Source organism: Solenopsis invicta, chromosome 15 (assembly GCF_016802725.1).
Source record: "Solenopsis invicta isolate M01_SB chromosome 15, UNIL_Sinv_3.0, whole genome shotgun sequence".
NCBI classification, from domain to species: domain Eukaryota; kingdom Metazoa; phylum Arthropoda; class Insecta; order Hymenoptera; family Formicidae; genus Solenopsis; species Solenopsis invicta.
Genome location: NC_052678.1, coordinates 8,224,505 through 8,240,002, shown reverse-complemented (window position 1 = coordinate 8,240,002; position 15,498 = coordinate 8,224,505). Strand labels below are relative to the sequence as shown.

The following is a 15,498-nucleotide window of genomic DNA, read 5'->3' as shown; positions in this document are numbered from 1 at the left end:
TCACCTTCTATTTGTTCGGGGGCGTTTGCAGCAATTCATACTTTTCGCATCTCCGAGGCAAATGTTCCTGCAAGATAATTCACAAGACGTTTGATATTGAAATGATAAACAGCTAATTTGCGCCGTCTTACATCCCCCAAGTCCTATCCGGCTCAATCGCGCCCACGAGTGATCTTTGGCAAATGTCAAAGTACATAGCAATAAGGCGATAGAATTTATACACGCTAGGCTGATGCTCACGTGTCACAGCTAACTGGGGTTACGAACCCCAATAGACTCGAGATTTATTTGACTGTACGATTATTAATCGCAGCCTAACGAGATAGCGGCACGTGTAATCCGTTTAATATGTTATATGGTCGTACAAAGCAGAAAAACAGAATTATATGTTAATGATAAGTTGATAAGTATATATTGCTCGATTTTAATACGATTGCTCTGATAATTACTAGGTTTTAATATAATTATTGCTTGATAATTAGCTCTTGATAATTGTAAAAGCTTCATTTAGTTATGAGGTAAAGAATAAATTTTCAATAGGAGAATCTGTAATAACTACAGTAATCGTATTAAAATTGCGCAATATGTAATTATTAATGAATGTATCGGTTTTTAAAGTCCTCATGTTCAAAATTCGCTACTGAGAAAAAGATATTTAATATAATTCGTGAAATATAAATTTATTTCACTTTAAATCTTTATTCAGGCACGGCGAAATAAAATTTTATTCCGTGCAAACAAATCAATAAGAAGATTGAGAGACTTATTTATCTGTTTTTTTAACCAATAAATTTTGAAGAAAATGTCACAAGTAACATTTGCTTGTATTTCGAGTTTTTTTCCTCGGTATACTGAAACCGATATATAATAGATCTCGCTTCTCTTGGTTAAGAAGTAAAGTTATAATCATCCGTTAATTTGCGATGGACTTGTAGAAAGGATAAGTTCTATACAGCGCTTCAATATCGGTTTCAATGTTACGGAGGACGCTGTCTCGCACAAATTAATAATGAAATTTACCGGTTGTCCAACCGGAAAGGCAACTTCGTGATCTTTATTTGTAAAACATTCGAGAAGATAAATAACGTCAGATATGTTGATTTAATCCTGTGAAACATCTTTTTTTTTGACAATCATATTATGTAAAAGTATGTTGTTACGCAGTTAACTTTTGAAAGTTGTCTACATATGATTAAAGATTTAAAAAAGTGATTATAAATGTATTTTACGAAACGTTGGCAATAAAAGTGTCAATTAATTTTAATGAATTGTGAGAAACAAAATTGCTGTTCAGTATTTACATTTTCGGTGAGAGAGAGACTCCCGAAGTATATTGGGTTTTCCGAAGTCAAAATTTAGATTAACAGAACGGTCTCCTAAATACACACCAAAGATCCATGTTTCTAGTCTTCCACGAAAAGCTTCCATTTTGGCGAATTTATCGCGGTGACGACCTCAGCGGTGATTCCGTTTATTGTTTCTTTTCGTTCTTTTGATCCGCTCGCGATATTGACGTAAATTCCATCGCATCCGAGAATTCCATGATGTTTCTGGCTTTCATCTCCATTCGCCTATGGATATCTGTATTCGTGCGATACTATATCACGATTCGAATCAACGTCGTACTGCGCGGTTTCAGTTTCGAAAAATTTCCAACGACGTCCTCGGTAGGTACATATGTACCTGCGATGACTGAACTTTTATTTAGAGTGCTCCCAATTTTACGGCGGAATTAGTGTGCACGTAGCAAACAGTGCGGTAAGAAAGAAATAAAAAAACGCAAAGGAAAGGGAGGAGCAGAGAGAGAGAGAGAGAGAGAGAGAGAGAGAGAGATCAGATCAGATTAACGCGTAAATTTCGCGGATTAAAGAGATTACGTAAGCGCGAGCTTCGCGTACGCCAATTAAAATGCTTTGCGCGAAGCTTTCGCTACATCATTAACTGCGCCGCGTCTATATTAACTGTTGATATTCACCGAACTTCCATCACATTTCCGTATGCGCATCACGATCCGCATTTTGCTCTCTTTAGGAAATAACCATGTTTGTCGCGTTATTTCAAATTTGCATGTCAACGCGTACGCGTGAACACGAGATGAGATTCAAGCGCTGAATATACATCCGAGTTCATTGTATAGAAAATCCCAGGGACAAGTGCCATCCTTCTCTCTCTCTCTCTCTCTCTGTACTATTACGATCGCTAGGGGAATTTCCAGGTAATAGTGAAGAATAATGATTGTTTTTAATGGCGAAATGTCGCCGGTCACGGAGCGGCAAAGTTTAATTGGTTTCGGCGAGCTGAAACTCGAGCGCATAAACATAATAAAATTTATTTTTCATTCCATTTTACGCACGGGCACTAATAGAGGATTTTAAAGAATTTAATTTTCTACGTTTGCCCGGAATTTATTAATTTTCTCCTAAGTATCTTGCTAAGATACACGTCGCGGGAATACTTTTCCGATGCACATAAATCATATCGCACATATCTTCTCGTTTCTCTGTTGTTTAATTGCAAGCTTATCTCTCTCTCGGCGGCGTAGTGAACGACGCGGCGTGCGCGAATGACAATAGAATTTTTAGAAAACAGAACGTTTACCCTGTGGTATACGATTACGCCGATTACAAGGCCGGTTGTATTTTAACCGGTTGTATTTTACAGGCAAGAACGTTACATATTTGGGCCGAGGTCACGCGATTTCGATAACCTGATTAGCGGCGCGCATCTTTCGCGACCGCGAAAGCGAAAGCGAAACTGATCTTCGGCTCTTCTGTGAAAGTAACATCATAGTGATCTCAACGTCGTTCATATTGATCTAAAATAAGATTCGAGCAGTGTTACGAGGTATCCTTGACTTCAATTGCCACCAAACTTAATTGTTATTTTTATTGAAAAAATTAAAAAATATCCCTAATTGAAGTCTGCAAAGCGATACTTTAGGGAGGAATAACTCCTCACAATGTTCTTTGTGTATTCTCTTAGAAATCTTACTTCTGGGAAAGTAAGCGGTGAAAGGCTATCTTTCCATTATGCAAATTGAGGTAAATTTTCTTAATGAAAAAGAGGAAGAAACCGGGTGTATAAGCGCCGCTGTTCCGCATATTAATCAGTTTTCTCGTAGAGAGATTGCGTTGACGATACACTCGTCAGACTAAAGTGCAATGCAGACGTCCTTAGATGGTTACGTGACCCTGCAGGCTGCCCGGGACTAGAGACCCATTTTTATATACCCACGCAATTATGATCCAACCGTCCTAGAATGTCACTTTAATATCGCCAAGGATACTTTGTTTGGCGCTGGAGTTTATGCGTCTCCACGTTTGTTTCAAGAAGGAGACTATTATTCACGAACCAGTCGAAACCAGTCGCGGTACGGTGCTGTTCAATGAAACTCACTGTTTAACGATTGTTTACAAACGATCCAGTCGAGTCTTCTTAAATCTAGCTCGCTCATTTCGTTTTAATCGTCTTCGTTGTCGCGCGAATAATATACGAGTCTGTGATGTTGTCCGTGAATAATCAGCTTCGCATATGACCTCTCGACGATAACGCGAGACCTCTACTATCTATGGACCCGTAGACATATCAAGTTCTTCCGTTTAACGAGTCGCTACAAGGTGCATTCGTGCTCATAATTAATATCTACTCCGCGATATAATAATTGAATAATAACCACAATCAGTCTCTCTCTTTCTCTCATTTTTGATATCACTGCAAAGTGCAAACATTTAATTCGTATATAACGCCGTCACATTATTGTGAATGCTTCATGTAATTATTTACAGTTGCTCTCGGACATCGACAAGTGGGGCATCGACATCTTCAGGATAGGCGAGCTCAGCAACAATCGGCCCCTCACCTGCGTCGCGTACACGGCCTTCCAGAGTCGGGATCTGCTCAAATCGCTGGCGATACCTCCCAAGACCTTTGTTACCTTTATGATGACCCTAGAGGATCATTACGTGAAGGATAATCCCTTCCACAATAGCCTCCATGCAGCCGATGTGACCCAATCTACTCACACTCTGCTCAACACGCCCGCACTCGAGGTTTGTATACAACGTTTATATATACTTTTGCTTACGTAATATCGTTTTCCTTTTTTTCCCCTGAGCTTCGTGCTCAGTAACTTGCTCTCACGATAAGCTCTACAAATATCTCGTTGACGACTATATTCCTTTTACAAAGCATAACGTGCTCACACTTTGTAAAAGGAAGAATTGAGAGACGTCGTGAAAAAGAAAATGTATTTTTCTGTGACAACATATCATAAATGGTATATTATGTTGCAGTCCGTGTTCACGCCGTTGGAGATCACCGCTGCATTATTCGCGGCTTCCATCCATGATGTAGACCATCCCGGACTCACGAATCAGTTCCTCATTAACTCAAGTAAATATCAACAAGAATTAATTATCAACTTTTCTGTTTAATCTGTTACTTTGTGTTGCTGCAAGTGTTTATATTTTATATATCACATTTCTCTATCTCTAAAAAAAAAAAGAAAATGCGATTAACATGTTTATTGCTTCTGTTTTACAACGATCAGCAAATAAATGATGTTTTTTCTCGTGCTTAGGCTCCGAGCTCGCGCTGATGTACAACGACGAGTCGGTGCTGGAGAATCATCATTTGGCGGTCGCGTTCAAGCTTTTGCAGAACGAGGGCTGCGACATATTCGTAAATATGACGAAGAAGCAACGGCAGACGCTGCGAAAGATGGTCATCGACATGGTCCTCTCGACAGACATGTCGAAGCACATGTCGCTGCTGGCCGATCTGAAGACCATGGTGGAGACAAAGAAGGTCGCCGGTTCCGGCGTGCTACTGCTCGACAACTACACCGATCGTATCCAGGTGCTGGAAAACCTGGTACATTGCGCCGACCTGTCTAATCCGACGAAACCGTTGACTCTTTATCGACGATGGGTGAGTTTACTGATGGAGGAGTTCTTCCTGCAAGGTGATCGCGAGCGGGAGCAAAACATGGACATCAGCCCGATGTGCGATCGGCACAGCGCGACCATCGAGAAGTCGCAAGTCGGCTTCATCGATTACATCGTGCATCCACTCTGGGAGACCTGGGCGGACCTGGTGCATCCGGATGCGCAGGAGATCCTGGACACTCTCGAGGAGAATCGCGACTGGTATCAGTCCATGATACCACCATCGCCACCGTCCGACGAGCAACAGCCGACGAACGAGAATCAGCAGCAACAAGATAGGATACACTTTCAAGTGACGTTGGAGGAGGGTGATGAGAGCAGCGAGGCTGTAGAGGGCGGCGATACAGGCGGTGGCGGGGAGTTCTCCAGCGAGGACCCGGGCGGTGAGACAGAGGAAAACGCCACGGAGGCTGGGATGTGACGGAGGCTCGCCGGTATTTGCAGGAAGCTCCATGAGAAGGTACAGCAGAGTTGGTGGCGAGTGCGTCAGTGACATTCGCACCTAGCCGCGCCTAGTCGCCGGTCCTTTTGTATCGACCTATGCCACGTCGGCTGGACCACGAGGGAGGGCGGCATTTGAGATGACGGGAGGGCCGTCTCGGGCGGCAAGAGGGACAACGTCCCGACGACGACGGAACTATGGTTCGCGAAGTGCGAAGATACTTCAGGTTCACTACGTTTCGGCTGGACCGAGACGAGCGACGCGAACGGACGAAGCTGCGCGTCTTTTGTCGTCGTCATCATCGTCACCGTCACCGTCGTCGTCGACGTTGTCGTTTCAGTTTTGTTTCCGCGTTTCGTCTCATTGAATACTATCCAGCGGGAGGGGCGAATCTCTCTTCACAAAGTACCTGCGCAAATGAAAGCGGCAGCTGCATGTTTGCTACGTCGAGTGGGTGGCAAGTTTTTTTTTCTTTTTTTATTTACACACGCACACGCCGAGGCCGATAATGATCGACGTACGGTGATCGTCCATCGTCCACCGATCATCATTTTCTTCGATTGATTTAACGATGTTGTGTCGCCGTCGAAGGCTGGAGGAAGCCTCTCTTCCAGGACATGCAGGATCCTCAACAACATATCAACAGTGTACGATATATTATGGATTCTAGCCGATGCTTAGCGATACTTCCGAGCAGATCGATGTCTCTGTCTTCTTCTTGGATTTCGAACGCCGCGCGGAAATTGTTGACACGTAAGCCACGTATGAGACTTGTACTTGCGTATGACGGAAGTTTATCGATTTGTTCCGAATTCCTGCGTTAAGTAATGTCGCGTCGTAAGCTTAACGATGCGTTGCATTCTCGCGATTTAATTTTGCGAATGATCCATGAAATGGTTTCGTCAATAGTCGATATGGATTGGATCGAGCTTGATTTAGCCGAAATGCACGCTGTATCGGAAAGGAATAAATGATGAAATCAATAAACAGTTAAACGGAAAGGATACTCAGTTGCAGTTAGGCGCGTTCATCCTTTTAGTTCTTCGACGGTTATTCGATAGTCACCTACTTATCGGTAGAGGAAGGGATACTTGTCTTTAATCGTAAGATTTTGTCATGTTCGCTTCGTAGACGTAGACAAGTTCGTAAGTGAATTGTTCGTAATCGAGAAATACGAGAATCCAGAAGTAGCCGCGTGTCTATAAAGGAAATGCTAGAGCAAACACGTAGAGTATTACCCGCTGTCTGCGTGCTTTAAGCGAAAGGAGCGCGGAAGGCATCCGCTTCTTTTTCCCATATCATGCGGTCGGCGGGGGAGCACCGAGCAGCAGAACGTGGGAGGGCGGAGGAGGGGGGTATTGAGATAAGGGTACAATTAATTTTAATACACAACTACGTCGAAAGCTGGTCTTTTAAGTTTGTATTAAAATTAATTACCGGAGCCGCGAGACGCTTTCTTGCGATATATACGATACACACAAGAATACACGCAAAACACACACATACACACAATACACAAATGCAATACGTACAACTACAATGCGAGCGAGGATATATATCGATAGATGTTTTTAACCAAAGAGTAATATAAGTGATTGTTAAGTCGATTGTGCCGAGCGTGCCGTTCACCAATACGTCTTCTGACGACGAATAATTCAGCGACGGTAAACGTATCGTCCTGGAATTTTGCGTGGGATATCGGAAGGGAGTGTCTTTACCACGAATGTCCATGAAACGCTCAAATTTGCAAATTCGTTCGAGGTTCGAGCCGCGATTGCGACCCAAATGGATTTGGATCGTGAACGCGCGCTGGTACGAACGCCGAACGTACGCCGCTGTGTTTTTTAAACGTACAAGTTATGTCAATGTGCCGCGAGGATAATTTTTCTTTTTCTCTAGGACTACCGCGAGTCCTTTTAAAAAAAAATCTTTTAATTTCTGAGGAGGAGCGGAGTGGTCGACCGTATTGGTGGAATGGCGACAATTTCGCGCCTCGATGATATCAGGGAAACGAATGGTTATTAGCAACTCGATGAGCGAGTGTATATCGAGGATCAGCCTAAAAGAATAAAAAAACAAAATTAACGTTTCACTACTACTCTAAGTCGTAAGCTTGCCATCGACTGCGCGAAGTAGGGAAAAAATTCGAGTCTGACCGTGAACGTGCGTAAGCGACCGGGTAGCTCGGGCTCACGTAATCGTACATTTCTTAATTATATTAAGAGAAATTACCTAAAAAAATCGCATAACAAAAAGAAGAAAAAAAAACGGAAAAAATACTACGGAGAAAGCAAAATCTCTATGTGTGTTGTAGACAATGATCTAGTGAGTGTTTTGGTGCTGGCCACCAAGCTTTAGCGCGTAAGAAAACTCCGAGGTTCACGAGAGTCCGCGACTACGTTGTTAAGTCAAGAAAAAAAGGGGGGGGGGAGTTAACTTAACGAAGTTTTTAGGGCGTAAGCAACGAGGTTATAATAATAATATTAATAATAATTACTGATAATAATCATAATATTAACAGTAATAATAATGATAAGTGCGAGATAAGAAAGATACTGATTTATTAATTAATGTTAACGATAACACTCGCTGGGCGAACAAACGAGTGATCGAGATCGCGTTCGCTTCAGCCGTCGGGGGCGTCGTCGTGTGAGAGGAGAAAAGGGGAGAAAGTGATGAGTGAGAAGAGAAAGGGGAAGAAGTGTTATCGATGATGTACCTCTGCACTGACGCCGAGTCTGCGACTTGGCGAAAGTATTCAATTAGACGGCGATCTTTGAATTATTTAGCGCGAGTGCGTCCTTGATTGTATTTTTTGGCGTGGACGAGCGGAAACGCACTCTCGTTCTTTCCGTAACATTTTTTCTTGTCGCTCGTCTCGATGGATCTCGCGAGTGTGTGCGCAGGTACAAAGATAAAAAATAAAAAAAAAAACGCCACAAGATACGATTTTGTCATACAAATCTTACTGGATCATCGCGATTTATCGCACTTCTAGAGCGTCGTTGTTCTGGAGCAACGAATGGTCTTCTCCAATATAGTCTGCCAATTGCTCGTTAAAGAATAAAAAAAGAGAGAAAGCAAAAAGGGAAAAGTACATGTAAAGCATTGAAATTGACGGTTCAACGATGATTTATAAGTACAACAAATTGCGATGATTCAATGAGATGTGTAATAATATTTAGTAATAATAGATTGATAATGATGATGAGATGGGGAGAAAAAAAATAAAAATACCTGTTTGATTGCTGGACAGTTAAATGAATGTATTAATATCGTGTAATCGTCGTACGAGATATATGTGTAATAAAACATATTTATTGTCGGAAGTGTCGATCTTTTTTGTTCTTCAACCCATTCGAGCTTGACTAATAGGTCTTTAAAATCTGTTGAATAAACGTTACAAAAATATTTAACGTGCATGCATGTCTATATATTTATTAAGACTTTAATAATAACAATCTTTTATAAAATAACTTTTTATATCTAATACAGAGGTAAGTCGACATACCACTTTGTTTTTGAATTATATTTCTTAAATAATAATTAAAAACAAAACTATGGAAACATATATACAATTTAAAAAACGTTTTTAAAAAAAGTCAAATGTATATATTATAAGGTTTTTCTTTAATTAACTAAGCAGATTGTGTTTTCATCAGTAATAATAAAATACAATGTCTAGTATCCGAAAAATATAATGTTGGTTAGTGATATTCTTTTAATAAATATATGAATGCCATTTATTTTTAATTCAATCGCAAATGATTTTTGAATATGAAGGAAGAACTGGGAGACGATTAGACTGAAACCACAGGGTCGTCTTAATTATTTGTAAATATATTATTAAGTATAACATCTATAATATAATAATAATGTAATAATGAAAAACCATTTATACATTAATAGGTATCATTTACATTAATAGGTAATATTGTAATCCAATAGTAAAACACTCAGTTATGTATAGATTCTCGATAGCCTTCAAGCGTGATGAACTTTTAGAGTAGTAGTACCATCAGATCTCGCGCGTGTTACGGTACAGAACATTTTATCAACTCTGTCCGTAATTTTTTTTTCCCCCTATCAGTACAATACATACAATAGCTTTGTCGTCGCCGCCTCCCCTCTAATTACTTATTTGATAATCGACGCCGCGCGCCCACACGCGCATACGCACACACGCGGAATAAAGCTGATATTCCTCGATGAAAAGGTATGTGTCGGAGGCTTTACACCATGCGATTACTCCTAAATCTATCGCCTCGTTATTGCGGGATATATTGGGATGCTTTATGAATCGTCAACCGCGCCAGGCCTCGATGAAGAATAAACATGTCGCGAATCCTACAACGGAAAGGAGGAAGCCTCGACAGGTCTGGGCTCTCGTTTGCGCTAAACAAAAAGTTCCTCTCGCGAAATCGGCTGAATCTCCTCCCGACAAGTATATATAATACCTGAGTGCACACCGGCTCGAGAACGAGACGCCGATAGGAGAGATTCGTCTACCCTCGACTCGCGGGCCAATTCGAGGGGTGTGTGGATTACGTCCGATGCTCCATCGGGTCTCGCCCCCATCGTTTACGAAAATCGAGATTAAAAATTACCAAGTAACTTCGCTAAGACTTAGAGACGGTAATAGTCGTTGTGTCGTGCCCTACAGGTAGTGACGTGTGCGCGTGTTCGATTACACTGTATAAGGAGAGCGGAAAGAGAAATCCCTCTTTCCGCCTTATGTTATAAACATCTGGATTATTTAACCGCCTTAGAGTATCCGCCACTTAGTTCGCCCTCGTGCGCCGGATAATATCGAGACATTTTTCTCAAATTTATATATATACATCTTGTCTGTCGTCGTTCTGCGAAAATCTCTCTCTCTCTCTCTCTCTCTCTCTCTCTCTCTCTCTCTGCCACTCGTAAGTACAAGAAAAAGAAAAACAAAGGAACAAAATAGGAAAAGTTGATAATAGCAACACGCCCTACGCATCTGATTCGGAAATTTAAAAACGGGGCTACTTCGATGCGTACTCGAATATTGTTGTATGGTGACGGAGGTAACTTAATAGCGGGTGCAACTACATGAATTACGTTAGTTACAAGAACAGAGCTTAATCTCGTCGATGCGTCGGCCGCACCGGTCAACTTTACAACAATAAAAACATAGTATATATATTTTTTTTTTTTCACAATATAATTTATCTTTAAATATTTCTGTATATTTGTATAACTATGTAACCTTCGATATAAATACCCTGAAATCTACAATCTCGCGATCACTATCATAAAATTGAATTCACCTCCAGCTTTTTTTTTAATTCTTCTTTCCCGTCTTCCTCTTTTTACAACGAATATCTCTTCGTGTCGACGTACACGACGCGAGATTACACTCGATCGCGTTTGTCACTATACATATATATTCGAATCCTTTATAAAGCCTATTATGTACAAATAATCTCTCCCGCAGCCTTCGATTCTGGGATGCAACTTAAATAAAGGTCGGCGAAACGTATACTTCGTGTTTACTGATTCCGCGAAACTAGTTCGTGGAACAGAATAGTACAAAAGCTCGCTGTACTACAGAACACTAATTGACAGAGAGCACGGAACAATGCTGAAATGTACGTACTGGAGATCACGGTTGTAAGGAAAAACAACAACTGTATTTTTACGATCGTTAGAGCAGCTGGCACTCTAAAATCTTGGAATTCCTCTTGTGTGAAACTTCGCGTACAGAACAAATAGAGAAATTAGAGTAATCATCGATATCATCTTAAAGACATGATTGCAAGAGAATTGCTATAAAAAGAATTCAGAAAAATTATGTTTCGCGTATATGGCTTACTATGGATAAAGGATAAAGCACGATGGGAAGAAATCGAACGCTGATTGGGTACTTTCGATCCTCGACTATGTCCTTATTATCTCCCCTATATTTTGTTCGGTTTACCTAATAGTGTACAATTTATAGCCAACATCGATTTGTCGCGTATAATATTATTTATATATTTGTTTGCGTAAATCTAACTGCCCAAGTATATGTGTATAATCGATTAATACGCGGCCGAATACCGTTTTCGCCCTCCGTCCTGCGATCGGAGAGCCCTTAAGTAAAATATTTCGGATAAAAAATATGTATATTTTGTCGACATGTTGGTTTCTGTTAGACGATCGTATCAAACGATCGCACAATGTCGTCGTTTCGTTTCTCTTTCTTCCTTTTATACAATAATTCTTAACGCTTTAAAATGTCTTTAACAAAATCCGATACATGGTCGGTTTAAAATTAAATGATTAATGATTTCTCAAAAAGATTCATATAACGTTAAAAGGAATTATTTTTATTGGATCGTCATTTCTGAAAAATCACATTTGAAAAAATGCAGAATCTATTTTTTTCTAGTTTCAGACTTTTTCAGGCAATATGTTGTCAAATTATCCGAAAAATTATGGCTGAATTTTACGTAAGAAACCTGAATGTTATTTATTATTATGTCGCATGCAGTCTAGCCTACTGCCTATTTTTTCTCTCGATACCGATATGTTGCAATGATCTTCCGTCGCATGTTCATTTGATAATTGAATTGAATAATATTATTCTGAAATTGCACTTTTTTTCTTATCTTATATTTTCAACATTTCGATTAGTATCGCGAAGAATCTTTGGAGTGGACAAAAGAGATGAAATTAAATCAACCAACCCAATACTAATTCTTCGTTAAAAAAAAAATCCAGAATTGAATATCTTTTAACTAGCCTAATTATTTCTACTTCGTCAATCGCTAATTGAATTTCATTCCATCATTATTCTGTTTCGTATTTCAAATTTCGTATTTCTCGCATCAAAGAAAATGCTTGATGGCAGTGATATTTCGTGTTCATCTCAAATCGTTGCCATCACCTCAAGTCCTTGCGCTGCAAGTACATTTCTATTACGACTACGACACACGCGGAATAGGATCGCGCGACCGAGATTTCTCGATCACTTGACAGAAGCTCTCGATAGCGTACAGCTAGGTATCGACCTCACATTCATCGCACGAGGATTAAAGTTCAATGGCGGATCAGAGTGTAGTTTTTACAGAGTGCTTACAGGCTAAACGCTCCCTCCACCCGATAAATATCTCTCCCGCGCGAGGTGTATAAAAGAAAGCGAGGAATTCTTTAGGAGCAAAGAGTTCGTTTTTCTCGTTATTCCGGCCTTATGGTACTAACAGCGATAGTAGTAATAATTACAGTAATAATCGTTCGTATAGTTTTTTCTCTTTTTACAGCGGCTCCTCAGCAAAGAGCGATTCGTGCCACGAAGCTTTTAACGGAAATGCGTATAATTACAGGTTGGACGTGGCAGTTTTCTTATTCTTCCCTAAGTAAGTACATGTATCGCTCGTCGCACTTAGAAGCGTCGAACGCGTCCGGCGAATGTGGCACTGGCTGCCGAGCTACTTCTAAGTAGTTATAGTTCTATCACTTCCTCTCTGTCACTCGCTCTCTCTCTCTTCTCTTTTCTCTTTCTCTCTCTCTCTCTCTCTCTCTCGTTCTCTCATTCATTCTGTCTTTCTCTCTGTCTTTCTCTTTCGCTCTTACTCCCTCTCTCTATGAGCAACACTCATTTCGTATAATATTGGCCCCAGCACCCTTATTATTTTCTTTTATTATTACATCATCTCACGCGACGACTAGTACAAGCGTCAGGAATTTGCATATGTAGCATCGAGCGAAATTAGTATTAGACCAGAGTTTCCCAAGCTTGTATGAATCGCAATCCATTTTAATGAAAATGAAAGAGCGAAGAGGTATAAAATGAATATTTAGTTATACCACTATATTTCTACATTTTAATTTTATCTTGAATATAATATTATAAATCTGTAATTTCTCAAATACATATTAAGATATGAAAGTGTGAAGAATGTATTTATTTCCTATTTCTGTCAATGATAGTTTCGTCATCGATACATATTTTTTTCATGCGCAAGGAGTTTAATAAGTGCAATCTATTTGGTTTTGCTTCCTACCATCGTTGAAAAATTTTTCACCCACTAAAATCTATAGGACGCGATCCATACTTTGAGAATCTCTGTACAGTTTACGGAAAATATCTTTTTAATGACAGTTTGCGTGTCTGTACTAAAAAAATTTATCAATATTCAACTGTTATAATGTAAAATAAAGGATTAAATAATTAAAGAATTGAATCGAATAAATGTTGGAAAATTACACTGTAATGATTACATTTTAATCCTAAATGAATATATATAAAAGATGACGTAACAAATAAATGCACTCTAGCATTTCTTGCAACGAGAACACCGCCTGTAAAAGATAAAAGCACAAATAGAGCCCGAACGTGTCGTCCGTTATTTCCGGTCACGACCTCGCGGAACTAGCGACTCTTTTCGCGAAACTCAATAAGTCGTCGTTGGGTTTTCCTCACATCTTCAAAGGCAAACGTACACCCCGTTATACAGCAACGCAAATCCACGCCGACTCTACGTACGAAGACGTCCAGCCACGCAACACATTCCCGCTTCGCCTTTCTTTATACAAGAGAAACGTAACGAGGATTGCGACATACGAAGGCAATACAAACCAAGTTCATTCGAGGGCAATAAACGCAGCATATTTTCACGCTGCGATCACAGTTGGGCGTGGTAATTAAAGGATAATTTCTGCAACTGCGATTGTATCAATAGAATGTGAATGAGAAGGAGGAATTATTTTCTAACTACTGCCGCGCGTATAAAACATATAACAAATAACATTTTCCTTTAGTCACAATTTATGGAAAGATATCGTTACATTAATAACGATACATGGTAATTAAATGTCCGTTAATTCTATATGTATCATTTTTATGTTATTTTCTTTGCAATAAGGTAATCGAGTTTCGATAGCTGAGCTTTGACTCTCTCTTTCTCTCTCTCCTCAATAATAATGTTATTTCAATCGATCTCTCGTAGCGGAACTGTGTAGGAAGCTTGCGTTTCGTAAACGCATCGATTTTTATGTACATTCGTAAAGCCTCGCTTCCATACTCGGCTTTGCCACATTCGCGGGACATGCATCTCTATATGTATATATACCTTACCCGTTTCCGACTTGTCTCTTTTATATTTTTTAATCACTTCTCATCCATTCGTGCGTCACGACGCACGGCGCTCGCGCTCGCGCTCACTTATGTCCTAAGATTGATTATTTAGTTTACCTCACCGTACCAGCATGTCACACACAATCATCACAAATGCAAATATTTCGCAATAAGAGTTTTTGTTCTTTTAACTATATAGCCACCGGTGCGTGGCGCGTCTCGGCTCAGTGGCATCACCTCGCGATGTATCTGGCGAGGAGGGCGCCGAGGAAAATGATGTGGAGAAGAGACATCGGCACCCGAAGCGCCCACGTGGTCCCCGACGAGACCTCGCCGCATTGAGCTGAAACACAAAATCCCGGTGTTTCCCTTAATAAAAATAAGACTTGTAAACAAGGAAGTAAGATACAACGAGAGACAGAAGTCTGAGACACCGAATTCTCGCTAGATCAATAACACAACTTCGTCAAGTTAAAAAAGCTCGACAAACAGGATATTTTCAAATTTCTCAATTTCATTAAATTGAGAAAAAGCGTCGGAATGAAATTGACACAGTGTTCCTTAACTTTTTCTTTTGATGTATCTTGGAGTATTATATGCGCGTAATTACATACGAAGTACGTTTTTTTTACTATAAATTTTTTTTCTTTATTTTCAATTGACTCTCGTTTATATTGAAGAAATCACAAAATATTGAAAAAATTAAACTTTAAGCGATAATTTTGAGTGAAAATGAAAGGAACTTTGCTATTATGTTTGCACTGAATATTATAAATAACATTCAAAAATGTAATTAGTTCTCTTGTAATTAGTTTTAAGCTTTTTTTAACACTATTTTAATAATAAAAGGCGTTGTTTAACATGTAAATGCAATATACTTCTAATTTATACGCGATTCATACATATTAAAAATTCATACATATTTAAAAAACATCATTTTCAGGTTACTGAATAACTCGATTTTTTGAATAGCTAATACTTAAACCTTTCTTTGTAAGATGGTTTGAAATGTCAATACTAAA

At 39.7% G+C, this 15,498-nt stretch overlaps 2 protein-coding genes across 26 annotated transcripts in view; one reads left to right on the top strand and one right to left on the bottom strand.

The window, feature by feature from the left end:
- Positions 1–8,717, top strand: part of LOC105197141 (cAMP-specific 3',5'-cyclic phosphodiesterase) — a 340,602-nt gene extending 331,885 nt beyond the window's left edge. For 15 of the 18 annotated variants that reach the window (XM_026135766.2, XM_039458084.1, XM_026135773.2 and 12 more), the window contains 3 exons: positions 3,786–4,049; positions 4,293–4,392; positions 4,580–8,717. In XM_026135766.2, coding sequence (XP_025991551.1) covers positions 3,786–4,049; positions 4,293–4,392; positions 4,580–5,367 — 1,152 coding nt within the window. In that variant the 3' untranslated portion in view covers positions 5,368–8,717. The remainder of the gene's footprint in view (positions 1–3,785; positions 4,050–4,292; positions 4,393–4,579) is intronic. The other 3 variants (XM_039458081.1, XM_011163379.3, XM_026135764.1) reach the window with 1 other exon arrangement.
- Positions 8,718–9,207: 490 nt separating this feature from the next.
- Positions 9,208–15,498, bottom strand: part of LOC105193330 — a 248,987-nt gene continuing 242,696 nt past the window's right edge. For all 8 annotated transcript variants that reach the window (XM_039458101.1, XM_039458105.1, XM_026135776.2 and 5 more), the window contains one exon: positions 9,208–14,819. In XM_039458101.1, the coding sequence (XP_039314035.1) occupies positions 14,710–14,819 (110 nt within the window). In that variant the 3' untranslated portion in view covers positions 9,208–14,709. The remainder of the gene's footprint in view (positions 14,820–15,498) is intronic.